General features: G+C 45.8%; 1 protein-coding gene across 5 annotated transcripts in view; it reads left to right on the top strand.

The window, feature by feature from the left end:
- The window catches only part of MVB12B (multivesicular body subunit 12B), a 106,158-nt gene that overhangs the window by 4,841 nt on the left and 88,003 nt on the right, over positions 1–13,314 (top strand). For all 5 annotated transcript variants that reach the window (XM_081180340.1, XM_081180342.1, XM_081180339.1 and 2 more), the window contains exon 2: positions 8,195–8,317. In XM_081180340.1, the coding sequence (XP_081036466.1) occupies positions 8,207–8,317 (111 nt within the window). In that variant the 5' untranslated portion in view covers positions 8,195–8,206. The remainder of the gene's footprint in view (positions 1–8,194; positions 8,318–13,314) is intronic.

Here is a 13,314-nt window from a genome sequence, read left to right as displayed (position 1 = left end):
AAGCAGCAACTGTTGGAAGTGGCATAAGAGTGCTTTAAATATATGGTATGGATGTGACCTATATTAGATTAAGGTAGCTTCCAGGGAGTTGTGTGGCAGGATACTCGAGCCAAATTTTTTAACATCTTAAAAAGTAGGGAAGGAGAGGCAGGGTGTCATCCAGGTTGAAAGCAATGTGTGTGACTTCCAAGGTGGATTGACTATGAGAGTGACATTTGATGCTTGTCACACTTGCAACAAGTATGCCAGCTTGTAGTGCAACGTGAATTCTGATGCTCAGTTCTTGTTCATAGATCACATTGAGATTCCCCCATTTTGCTCCTTGCTGAGATACTAGCCCTAGAACAGCTGCCCAGCTCATGTTGGGTTTCTTCAGAGGATGTAGCCGAGTGCATCTGGTGCAATTTTGTGTCATTGCAGGAAGACTTCTTTTCTGGTGCAAATTTGGGTGAGCATTTTTAGAATGAGTATTTTGAGGTTGCTGAAACTGCACTTCCTTTGCTCTCACTCCAGGAAGCTTCACAGGAGGGCTTAAAGCTTCTGTCTGTGCAGGGCTGAGTGACATGCTTCCTGTTTGATAGCAATGCTGGTATCAGGTGTGATGTGAAGGAAATGATCGGATTTCCCTTCCCCACTGCCGCATCTCCTTCAGCTCAGAGCAGAATTGACCTTGCAACATGCCTGTGGTAGGGTTGAGCTGCTTGGAGATTTTCCAGGACCTGTTGAGTGGGGAAAGTGTTGTGGTTTAGGGAGCAGAGCATCTGGTCTGGCTCACCCTAAGGCAGCTTCCTGTGCCCCTGTACTGGGAAAGGAGCATAGCTCAGTGGTACAGCTTCTGCTTTGCATGCTGATGGTCTCAGGTTCAATCTCCAGCATTTCCAGGAATGTCTGAAGCCTGGAGAGCCACTGCCAGCCTAGCTCAGTTTTGACTGGGCATGAAGGCAACCAGAATGATCTGGGATGGAGTGACCCCCATATGAGGAAAGGTTGCACCACAGTGGTGCCTCGCAAGACGAAATTAATTCGTTCTGCGAGGTTTTTCGTCTTGTGAATTTTTCGTCTTGCGAAGCATGGTTTCCTGGGTATTAACGGTTTTAAGAAAAAGGAGACAAACTTGCAAGACGTTTTCGTCTTGCGAAGCAAGCCCATAGGGAAATTCGTCTTGCGAAGCAACTCAAAAAACGAAAAACTCTTTCGTCTTGTGAGGCATTCGTCTTGCGAGGTACCACTGTATTTGGGACTCTTTGGTTTAACAAAAATGGAAGCAAGAGGCTACATGATAGAAGCTCATTAGAAATAAGCATGGTGTGGAGAAAGTGGGTGAGGGTCACAGTAATTCTTCTGAATCCAATTTGCTGGAAACCACAGGAGCGGAGAGTGCTCCTGTGCTCAGGTTGGCCACTGTGAGAACAGGATATTGGGCTAGATGGGCCATTAGCCTGATCCATCAGGACACTTCTTACTTTCTTAAGGCAGCTTCCTATGCTCCTGTTCACTGTTTCCCCACCGCAAACACTTGCGTTGCCAACTGAAAACCAGGATGTTGCTCAAGAGCTGAAAATATGTCATCTCCCAACCAGGTAGACATGCCATTTTTCTGTCTCACCTGCAGCAACTTCCAAAGCTAGGAAATCCATTCCTTGTTGCTCCTATGACAGTCATGGCAGCTTGCTATCAGGTGGATGCACAAGGAGTTCAAGAGCCCACCAGCCGTGGTGAGTGTCTGCAGTATTTTGGCCTGGTGACTAGCTTGGCTGCAGTCATCATAGCAGGGCTTAAGGACCAAAGGAGCCCCCCCCCCGCATTGCAGTAATGCATGGCTTTTCTTTTCTTTTTAAAGAGAAGTCATCCTGAAGTTGTGTATCAGACACAATACACAGTGGCAAGTTCAAAAGATGGTAAATATTAAAATAAAACAAAACAGGTGGGGTATTCAGGGGACCCAGCCAGCTGCTTCCTCTGATAGCAAAATCTAACGGTCTGTGTAAGGTTCAGAACAATATTTATCTAAATCTCCCAAGCGATATCCGGTCTCTTTTTAGGTCTGATTTGGACACATCCTGTAGGCAGAATAATAATGCCCTTAAAGAGGCAGCTAGCAACAAGACAAAACAGCTTGTTTGGATCAATGGAAAAGCACCGTGTAGCAAGGAACAATTCTTAGTGTTTGAGGTGTATATCCTGAAACACACAGGATTTCTATGAGGCTGGATTGTCTTTTTTGAATTTTGTCTTTCCTGTGTCCAATGGGTTAATGTTTTGCTGAAATTTTGAGCCATTCCTTTCAGGCCAGGATACAGTAGCAATTCTAAAACCTTTCAGCACCCAGGGCCTTCTTGAGATGACTGAGAATTACTGTCTCTTCCCGCCCCCCGCCCCCTCTATTACAAAAACATAGTGTAAAGGCAGAGTCAGTCACAAAATGGAGGCAGAGTGTGGAATAATAATTTGGCAGTTAGTGACATCAGTTTCTATTGATATCTCATCCATCTTTGGAGATGGTTAATTTTTTTGCCACAGTGTTTTCCTTGTGGCAAGGAATCCCGTAGCTCAGCTTTCCTCAAGTTACATATACTTTGCTCTGGAGATATTGGGCCTTGGCCTCCCTGTTTTAGGTAGAATTTGCTCTAAGCCAGGCATAGGCAAATTTGGCCCTCCAGATGTTTTGGAACTACAAATCCCATCATCCCTGACCACTGGTCCTGTTAGCTAGGGATGATGGGAGTTGTAGTCCCAAATCATCTGGCGGGCCAAGTTTGCCTATGCCTGCTCTAAGCCAAGAAGGCTTTGTCTTTTAGATTCTTCCTTCCCACTTCCACAATATCCCCCACCCCCATCCTTTGTAATTTCTTCTCTCATTCATTTCAGCTTTGTACCTTATTCTCCCCCTCAGCCAAACAGTTTCCTTCCTGGTTCTTTTAAATTCACCTCTTCCTCCTACAACAACTTTCCTCTCTTATCCCCTACCTTTCCATTCCCCATAAATCAGTCAATTGATTTGTCCTGACCCACCAGCAAGGCTCTTACTGCATTCTACCTCCATTGATGGAGGCAGCAGTACTTCTGAATACAAGTGGCTGGAAACCACAGGAGGGAAGAGTTGCTGTTGCATTCAGGTCCTGCTATTGGGGCATCTTGTTGGCCACTGTGAGAACAGGATGCTTAATCATATGGGCCACTGGCCTGACCCAGCAGGCATTTCTTTCGTTCTAGGGAGTCTACCCCGCTACCAGGTCTGGCTGCTTGCCCTTCTGCCCCAGTATTGATTTCTCTTGTCTGGCAGTGGTCCTACAGGGTCATAGGCAAAGAGAAGAGGCAATGTTTCCCATCGCCTGTTACTCGAACCTTTTAATTGAAGATGCCTGGTATTGAATTGGAGACCCCTTGCCTGCAAAGAGTGGCCTCTGGAAATAAAAACATATGAAGCTCTTCCGATTATGTGAACATTCTAACATCTTAAAGTCATCATGATAACCTTTTGATAATCTTTCTGGGAGCTTGCATAGCTTATGCTAAGTCATGGTTAGTTCATGCTAAGCTGCCACCTCTCCGTCCCATTAACACCAAAAGTCCAGTCCAGTAGGTGGTGACAGGAGAGAGAGGCCTTTCTGTGGCTGCTCCCCTAGATAGGATTCTCTCCCAAGAGAGGTTAGATGGGCTCCCTCCTTGTTATCCTTCTGACAGGCCTTTGGAAACGAAGGAGCAGAGCGTGCTGACCGCTGGGCTGTCGTCAGGGCAAACTGTATTTTACTTGCTGGTTCTAAATGTGTTCCAGTGCACTTTAATAATTGTTCTTAATTAGTTTGTTGTTATGACTTGATATTTTATAATAGATTTTTTAAAATGTTGAAACCCGCCTTGATTCCCAGCTTCAGAGAAAAGCAGGATATAAATACATTTGATATAGAAAAAGAGGGGTGGTTGGCTTTTGCTGTCGTACTCCCCAAGGGACTGAGTCCCCTAAGTCCATGATCAGTCAGAGATGAGTGGATGGAGGCAGGATGCAGTAAAAGCAAGGCAGATCTTTATTTTTCTGTTGCAACAGACTTCCCTCCCCTCCTAGCAAGGAGGCAAGAGAGGACCATAACCAAGAAGAAACATCTCTTTTAAGGGTTTGCATTTTGGCGTGGAGAAGAAGGACATCCCCTCTACAAACAGTCAGAAATTACATCACACATAAAGTGGGTTTACTATGGCTAAGGCAGGCCAAGGTGTGATATTCCTGGGCTCTGTTGCAACAGAAAAGTAAAGATCTGCCTTGCTTTCACTGCAACCTGCCTCCATCCATTCATCTCTGCCCAATCATGGACTTGGGGGGCTCAGTTCCTTGGGGAGTTGGGCAGCAAAAGCCAAACACCCCTATTTTTTTGTATCACATTTAATCATAAATATAATGGTTATGATTATGGTTGGGCTTAGTGTTAGATATGAGCTGAGCCAGTGTTCTCAAATGGACCCAGTGGCCTGACTGGGCATGTCAGTTTCCTAGGTGTGCTGTTCCCGTGAGAGATAGTGCCTCTCTCTTACTGCTCACCATCCTGGAGATAATAAGTGACATACTATGCATATTCAAATAGGTGAGCCAGTCCAAAGGGTCTAAGCAATAGGAAACCCAGAAGATTTGTTTGGGGGTGGGATATATGAGAGAGAAGGGGAGGGGGAAATGGGGCAAAATAAGTGTGTGGGAAAGGCACATTGCTAGTTAGCATGCAAGAACTTCACTCATCAGCATTAATTAGACACTGGCGTCTTTCCACCACAAGTTGACTCCCCAAAGTGGAGAAAAACAGAATGCACAGTGGATGTAGATTTGGGTGTTCAGAGGCACCTGGTGTTTCCTCTGCTGGAAAGTGGGGGGTGGGCCCTGTTATTTGCTCCCCCATTCCGCCCCCTAAGAAAGTGGGCAGTTGCCCCCACCTAGTATAGAAGGGCCTGAGTTTTCTCCCTTTCCGCCTTTCCTCCCCCCCTCCACCATCCACCCCTTTTATAAAATGGGTCTTTGTGCGCCCAACGACAAAGTCCGAATTGATTCTGGGTTTCCTGCCCGCCCCCTGCTGCTCGCTCTGAGTCACACACCCACAAGAAGGCTTTTGTGCTTCCAAGCCGACAATGGCTTTGCTCTTTTCTCTCTTTTTTACTGCGTGCCCCCCGCCCCCACCGGAACCCAAAGGCAGATTATTGTTGGCATCTTCTAACAGGGGTGAGAGAACGTAGTTCTTTCTGCCAAAGTACATCCAGGAATGCCTGACTTGGTCACTTGGCAAATGCTGCCCTTTTTCTGAAAGATGGCCACTGTTCCACTAGGCTGCTCTTTATCATCATTTTAATTTATTAAATTACTTCTATACCACCCTTTATCTGAGGATCACAGGGTAGTTTACCATGTGAAAACACAAAAATAGATAATATGTTAAGCAACAAAAAAATACCTCCCCCTGTTTAAAAGGCCATAGATTGTTTAATCAACGAAATGCCTGGGAGAAGAGGAATGTTTTTGCCTGGTCCTAATGATGTATAATGAAGGCGTAAGGTGGGCCTTACTGGGGAGAGCATTCCACAAATGGGGAGCCGCTGAAGAAAAGGACTGTCTTGTTGCCACCCACCAGCACACGAAGAAGGGCCTCAGATGATGGTTGCAGGGTTCAGGTTAGTTCACTGAGGGGTCTTCAGCCTTGACCACCTTGTAAGTCTCTCTGCCTGCCTGTTAACCCAAAGTGTTCTTTGTCCCTAGATATATAGTGGTTGGTTGATCACATAGTAAGGGGGAACGCTCCGTAGATCAGGGGTGCGGAGCAGTTTTCAGCCATATTCATATCTGCGGACCTCATGCCAAGGGTGGTCAAGACAGAGGTGAAAGTGGATGGGGCAGCACAAGTTAATTTGTATTGTTGTATTAACGGCTGCATCACAGCAGCCAGGCACACACGAGCCGTTTCCACACACCTGCATCTCCATCATGGCAGGGGAAATGCGTCATCACAGTTCAAGGACACACTCCATCCAGTTAACAGCACTCAGAGAGGGTGAGGTTTGTGGCCTGGGTGGGGAGAGATCCTTGGGGATTGGACTGGGAGAATTTGAAGGCCTCACTTGACCTCCTGGCCCAAGATTCTCTACCCATGCCATAGTTCTATGTGCTTTCAAGAGATGCTCCACTCACTGTCCTTCACTCATAGTTGGGCAAGACAGGGAGGAGCCACCCACTAAGCCAGGGCTGATGCCCTCCTGATGTTGCGCTGAAGCTTTACTGGGGCTGATGGGAGTTGTAGTCCACATCTTCTGGAGGACATCCACGTTGACAGCCCTGTGCTAATCCCTGATGCTGTGTGGCACCTGTACCAGCCTTCTTCAACCTAGACTTTGTTGGAACTACAATTTGCATCATCTCCAGCCAGCTCAGCCCAGTGGCAAAGGATGATGGGAGCTGTAGTCCAACAACAATACCTGGCGACCCAAGTTTGAAAGAACACCGTATTACAGGAGATAGTGTTGAATTTACACCAGAATTAATTTTTGTTTTCTATGCTTATGGGACATAATAGGGATCTCAAGACCAAGGACTTCGCATTTCCTAAATGCGACATCATACGGCAGTGGAAAAATCTGGATGGCCTAAACCTATCAGCTTGGTACTGAACAATTTGGACTTTAGCAATAATGGGAGAAAATCACATGTAAAATATGGGTTAGTCAAGGAAAAAAGTTACCGTAGTCATTTTACACCACCCAGCAGAACTTTATTGCATATGCATGCAGCAAAGACTAACAGAAACACAGATCAAGGGCAGTTATGGACATTTGGCAACAGTGGGACTTTTTATCCCCTGAGGACGTCATGATATGTCATGTGTGTTGCACCTGCCTTTTTACTGTAATTCCCCCATTTTTCGGAGTGTTATATTGTATTGCTTCTATTTTAAAAAATGTATTTTTTTCTTTTTTGGATATATATATTTGTGGATGGGGGGCTGCCTTTGGGTCACATCCCCAAGCTATATTTAAAGCCCATGGCTTGAGCCCCTAAGAATCTGAGAACTCTAGTTTGTTTTAAGGGTACTGAGGACTGGAGCTCTGTAGACTACAGTTCCTAGGGTTCTTTGGAGGAAACAAAATGCTTTAAATAGATGGTGTGGGTGTGAACTTTCAATGTAAGTGAACCTGCGTTCCACTTTTGAATCCTTTTTATTTCTTCCCTGCTTTAGTATCCTGCAACATCACTTTACTGCCTGATTTGTCTCTTGTTAAGATCTGTGAGATTACAATTTCCCACCCACCCATGGGTCTGATCCTAGTCACCTGAACGCAGCTCAGTTCTTTAGACGAACTATTCCGTGCTATTTGCTTTAGCCACTGAGAAAGGGCCCAAGGCAGGTGCTCACTGTGCACCTGGGGGTCACCTGTCTCCTTAAATAGGGGCCCTTGCAATGTTAGCATGCTGTATATTGTGGGTGTAGCTTTCTGAGTCTCCAACCACATGGAAATGATTGTATAACATGCTTCTTAGCCCTTAGGCCAGGGCTGGAGGACCTCTGCCGTCCTTTACCTAAATTGGAGCACTATGAAAAGTTATTTATTGCTGTTTTCTCCTGCTCCACATTCTTTGCTAGATTTAATTGCCCCCCTGGGCTTTGTCACCCAGCTGCAACCCCTTCTCCTATGATAGGAGCTCCCCTGGAACTCCCACCTACATGTTGGTTCTCCTGGTACTTGCAGGGGTTGCAATCTTGTGTACCACTGAATGTTTCCACTCTGCTTTGAGGTCTGAAGCCTATTGGTCTTGTTTTGCCTCCTTCAGGTGTGAGCTTTTGGGGGACTGGTCCTTAAGGACTCTAGTCCTTAAGGTTTTCAGTCAGTAAACCCATTATTTGCAAATGCAGACCTGGGTGCAGTTTCTTTCTCCTTTTTAAAAAGTAGGCTACCACCCTTGGGCGTCTTTTGCTTCTCTCGGATGAAGACCTGCCTGGGTTAAACGTTCCTCAGGCAGTGATCCTTAGCTGAACCTAGTTGAGAGCCTATCAAAAAAGGGAGTCAATTCAAGTGAGTTTTTATCAGCTGCAAATGCCACTTTGAGTTAGGTGTGCCCAGCCAAGGGTGTTTATTTTGGCAGCCTCTTGTTATACTGTGTGATAGGGCAGCCCACTGGCTTTTTGCCCGCTGACCTTGCCCTCCCTCTAAATCTTCTTCACTCTTTCAGGAACAGTCCACGATGCCTGAGGTTAGAGAACTTGCTGATGCCTTGCCAGATGTGTCCATGGACCCAATCACTGGAGTCGGGGTCGTTGCTTCCCGGAACCGAGCGCCTACAAATTACGATGTCGTAAGTACAAAATGAGTTGTCTTGTATTTTCCCTCCTTAATACAAAATCCTAAATATCTCTCTCTGAGTTTTCATGGCATTGAATCTGGATTATGTGGGTTTCGAATTCTTTTTAATTTCGTGCACAGAAAATCTGCATTCATCCTGATGACTTGTCTCTAGTTGCTTTGCTTCCGTAAGCACTGCTTACTCACTTACTTACTTCCTCATATCCTAATAAGAAGTAGTTTTCTAGCGTATGAGATTTTTAGTTTCCAGGCTCCCATCTTTGCTCCGAGGTCTAGAGCTATGGGGCCACATTCCCTTCTGGACAACTTCCCTGGGGGCCAAGTGCCATAGTGAGTGGGGCAGGTTGTCCCTGGCTTCTGTGAGCACACATGTACACCTCTCTGTCTTCCATCCAGCAATCAGAGTTCAAGTTTGCCTTCCCGCCAGGCAAAAATGCTTGAGTTCAGTGAGGGACACGGCCTTGGGAAGAGTTCCAAGAGCCACATGGAAAGCCCTAGAATGCTGCAATCAACCCCAGGTCTGAGGTCCACCGCCCCTTGGACTAGAAGTTTGGGGGTGGTGAAGCAAATGGAAGTTTTTGGAATGCTTATATTGATATTCTTGAGCTTGGTTACATATTCCTTTAATACAGAGCGTAACACAGGCTTCCACGTTTTGGTCTCCTTTCCTGCTATTGCATGGGGATCTGCCTGGGTTAAATATTTTTCTGTTTGTTCTGGCAACAAGTCTTGCTATGTAGCGATAGGCCTGTTGGCTTCCTGCCTACTGACCTCGGTTCATGTTACACACTTTGCTATGCAGAAAGCGCCTTCTGGAGATTTGCCCTCCAGTGGCTGTATTAACCTGGAGGGCTATACATACCTGTCATTAATTTCTTTTTGTTCTGCTTGTGTTATTTAGGTACTGCTTAATCATTTGCATTTCTGAGCAGTGTTCATGTAAATAAACCACACAGAGAATAAAAAATCTGTCACAAAAGCAAAGTCTGACCAGCAGGCATTTTCTGCTGGAGTGAGGAAGACTTTGTCATGTGCCTGAAGTTCAGCCAGGAGGGTGCCTGTCTCATAGAATTGGAAGGGATCCCAGGGGTCATCTAGTCCAACCCCCTGCAATGCAGGAATCTCAGCTAAAGCATCCATGACAGGTGGCCATCCAACCTCTGCTTAAAAACCTCCAAGGCTTAAAAACCTCCCGAGAGAGTCTGTACCACTGTCAAACAGCTCTTACACTCAGAAAGTTATTCCTGATGTTTAGTTGGAATCTTCTTTCTCGTAACTGGAAGACGTCTGTTTGAGTCCTGTCCTCCAGAGCAGGAGAAAACAAGCTTGCTCCATCTTCCATGTGACAGCCTTTAAGATATTTGAAGGTGGCTATCATATCTCCTCCCAGTCTCCTCTTTTCCAGGCTAAACATACCCAGCTCCCTCAACCATTCCTCATAAGGCTTGGTTTCCAGACCTTGATCATGTTGGATGTTCTCCTCTGTTCACTTCTGTCATTTTCCTCTAGGGTTTTGTCTCTTGGAATGGGCGGTCTCCCTCCTCCCTAGGGGCACCCCACCTGTCTTGCTCTTCCAGTGCAGTTCACTCAGCTGTATCGAAAAACTCTGCATCTTGTCCTGTAGCCTGAAGTGTGGCTGGGTGGGCCTCAGGTTGCTGCACCTTCTCTTCCAGCAAGGCAACCAGTTTGCACTTGCTAGAAGTATACTCTTGCGTGTTCTGTAGCAGGAATAATAATAATTTATTATTTATACCCCGCCCATCTGGCTGAGTTTCCCCAGCCACTCTGGGCAGCTCCCAATCGAATGTTTAAAAACAATACAGCATTAAATATTAAAAACTTCCCAAACAGGGCTGCCTTCAGATGTCTTTTAAAGAGATGGTAGCTGCTTATTTCCTTCACATCTGAAGGGAGGGTGTTCCACAGGGTGGGCGCCGCTACTGAGAAGGCCCTCTGCCTGGTTCCCTGTAGCTTTGCTTATCGCAATGAGGGAACCACCAGAAGGCCTTTGGCACCGGATCTCAGTGTCTGGGCAGAACGATGGGGGTGGAGACGCTCCTTCAAGTATACAGGACTGAGGCCATTTAGGGCTTTAAAGGTCAGCACCAACACTTTGAATTGTGCTCGGGAATGTACTGGGAGCCAATGCAGATCTCTTAGGACCGGTGTTATGTGGTCCTGGCAGCCCCTCCCAGTCACCAGTCTAGCTGCTGCATTCTGGATTAATTGCAGTTTCCGGGTCACCTTCAAAGATAGCCCCACAAACATGGCACAGGTGTTGCAGGTCACAGTAGCCACTCCCTCACCATCCATGTCCTCTTGATTCTGCATCAGCTCCTTCACCGTCAAGAAGAAGAAGAGTAAATTTATTATTTATACCCTGCCCATCTGGCTGGGTTTCCCCAGCCACTCTGAGCGGCTCCCAATAGAATATTAAAAACACGCTAAAACATCAAACATGTCTCGTCTCTGGTGGGTGGGAGTTCCACAGAATTGAGCCCACTGAATGCATGGCTTTTGAAGTTACAAGCTAGGCACCTGAGCCATTGGGGGCTACCAGCAGAGACTCCCCCAGAGATTTCAGGGATCGAGCAAGGGTCTAAGGGATCAGATGGTCTTTAAGGTATTCTGGACCCGACTTGTTAAGAGCCTTGCAAATGGATACAACCTGCCCCAGAATGTATGGCCCCACATGGAAGCATGCATTGTTTCAGGCTTCAGAGCAGCACTGCCCACTTAATCGCATCCCTTTGCGGAAGTGGCTCTCGTGCAAGTGTCGCATAATGTTTGTTCCGGACTTGCGAGAAATCTATATTTTCATGTGACAGCATCTACTCTGTGGAACCTCACGCCTGTTGGAATGCCATGCATACATTCCAGCCAGGGAGGGGAAGTGGCTGGGAAGGGGAAGTGACCTAGGGAAGAATCCCAAGGGTCAGATTCTGCTCCCAGGCCTGAGGCTCCCCTCCTGTGTATTGTAAGGATACAGGTGGCAGAAGCTGGGAAGGAGCTTAAGAGAGTCAGCCAGAGCAGATGCTTTTGAGTTAGGTTGACTGGTTGATCACCCTATATCTGAGCTTGGATTTGGGAAGGGAGGTGCTTTTTGGGGACAGGGAATCTGAAACCAGCCAGCTGGAGGTATGTAGCGAAAAAGCAGATGCATGAACCTGATCCTTGGGGGGGGGGGGAGAATGTGGATGTTGATGAACTGTTGTTGAACAAGAGTGTGAAGTCTCCCCGGAGCTCAGCTGGGTTTTTGGTTCTTGTCTTAGAGAATGTATTCTGATTGCTAAAAAGGATGCCTAACCTATGATTGAGCGTTCTAAGCAGCGACTGCACAAATTCAGCCGTGAACAATGTTAACATAAAAAAATATTTTTTTGGGGGGGGGGATACAACTCTTTTCTTCCACCCACATTCCTCAGAAACCTGCAAAAGATTATAAGCATGGGATGGGATGGAGGTGATAGATTTGGGGAATGCAGGGTGGTGCCTTTTAATTTATCACTAATTGGAACATTGGGCATTTACCTGGGAGTCAGGCCAGTTTGAATTCAAAAGTAGTTTTTAGAATCATGGAATTGTAGAGTTGGAAGGGACCCCTAGGGTCATTTAGACCAACCCCTGGTAATTCAGGAATCTCAACTAAAGCTGATCTGTGAGGGTTTCCAACTGGCAACTGTTTAACAATAGCAAAAACAAAATCACTTTTTCCACCTGATCAAGGAGGCTGAAATGAAGAGAGCTTGTCAGAAGATTTGTGCATAAAAGTACAGTGACCTCAGCTCAACCAAAATGATGAAAACTAATTCCTACACTCGGAATATGCTCAGAGACATTCTGGAGTAGCCGGTGTTGGTTCAGAGTAGACCCAGTGATCATAGCTAAGTTAGGTTCATTAATTTCAGGGGGTCTACTGTGAGTAGAACATGGTAGAATGCAGTCCCATGTCTAATCGGAAGTATGTCCTTTCAAATTTAGTGGGGCTTACTCCCAGGTAAGAGGGGATAGGATTGCAACCTTGTTTATTCATATTAATGCAAACTAAACGTTTAGTGTATGTTCCACCCCCTTTTTTGGTATGATTTTGATAGAACTGTATGCATTGCATCATTTGGTGTATAAACCAAAGCCATCCTGAGGGGTATGATTCCAAAAACAAGCAACAGGTTGCTAGTCCTTATGAGTGCAATAAAACTCTTGAAAGTGCATGAACCGTGGTGAAATTCAAGAGCTTGGTGGGGGATGAAAAGGAAGAAGAGTCGGTGGAAGAAGATTGGAAGAAATTTAAAGATTACTTATAGAAATATTGTAAAATTAATGAATGTTAGAATGATGTTGGATAGAAATTAAGTGGTTTCTAGCTGTAATGCTTTAAGAGAATATGAAACAAAGGTCTATAAATGGGTAAAAGCTTAATGGTAAGGATTTGCTGAACTAATAAATTTAAGTGGAATACAAAAAAGGGAGGTATGAGGAGGTCCGGGGAAATAAGCTTAAGGAAAATAAGAAACGGAAAATTAATGTGTTTTTAACTGTTTTTATTTTGCATTTTTCTTTTTCTTTTTACATTTTTATTGTAATGTGTGAAAAAATCTTAATAAATATCTTATTAAAAAAAATGAAAAGGATTGCGCATGGATCTTTCATTCCTCAGCCCTCTGGTTAGCAAGAGTTGATCAACCCTTGCGAAAACCATACCGGCTCTCGTCTTTTGCATGATCCATGCAGGTTGTAGACACTTAAGCTTCTCTGGGTATGGAATTTGGAAACCCTTGGAGCAGATTTATCTTCTACTTTTGATGCAGCAGAGGGGGTGGGTAGCACAGGTTACCTAGGTAAAGGTACCCCTGCCCGCACGGACCAGTCGTGTCCGACTCTAGGGTTGTGCGCCCATCTCACTTAAGAGGCCGGGGGCCAGCGCTGTCCGGAGACACTTCCGGGTCACGTGGCCAGCATGATGAAGCTGCTCTGGCGAACCGGCACCAG

The sequence above is a fragment of the Podarcis bocagei genome (assembly GCF_964188305.1).
Source record: "Podarcis bocagei genome assembly, chromosome: Z".
Classification (NCBI taxonomy): Eukaryota; Metazoa; Chordata; class Lepidosauria; order Squamata; family Lacertidae; genus Podarcis; species Podarcis bocagei.
This window is presented reverse-complemented; position numbering and strand designations above follow the sequence as displayed.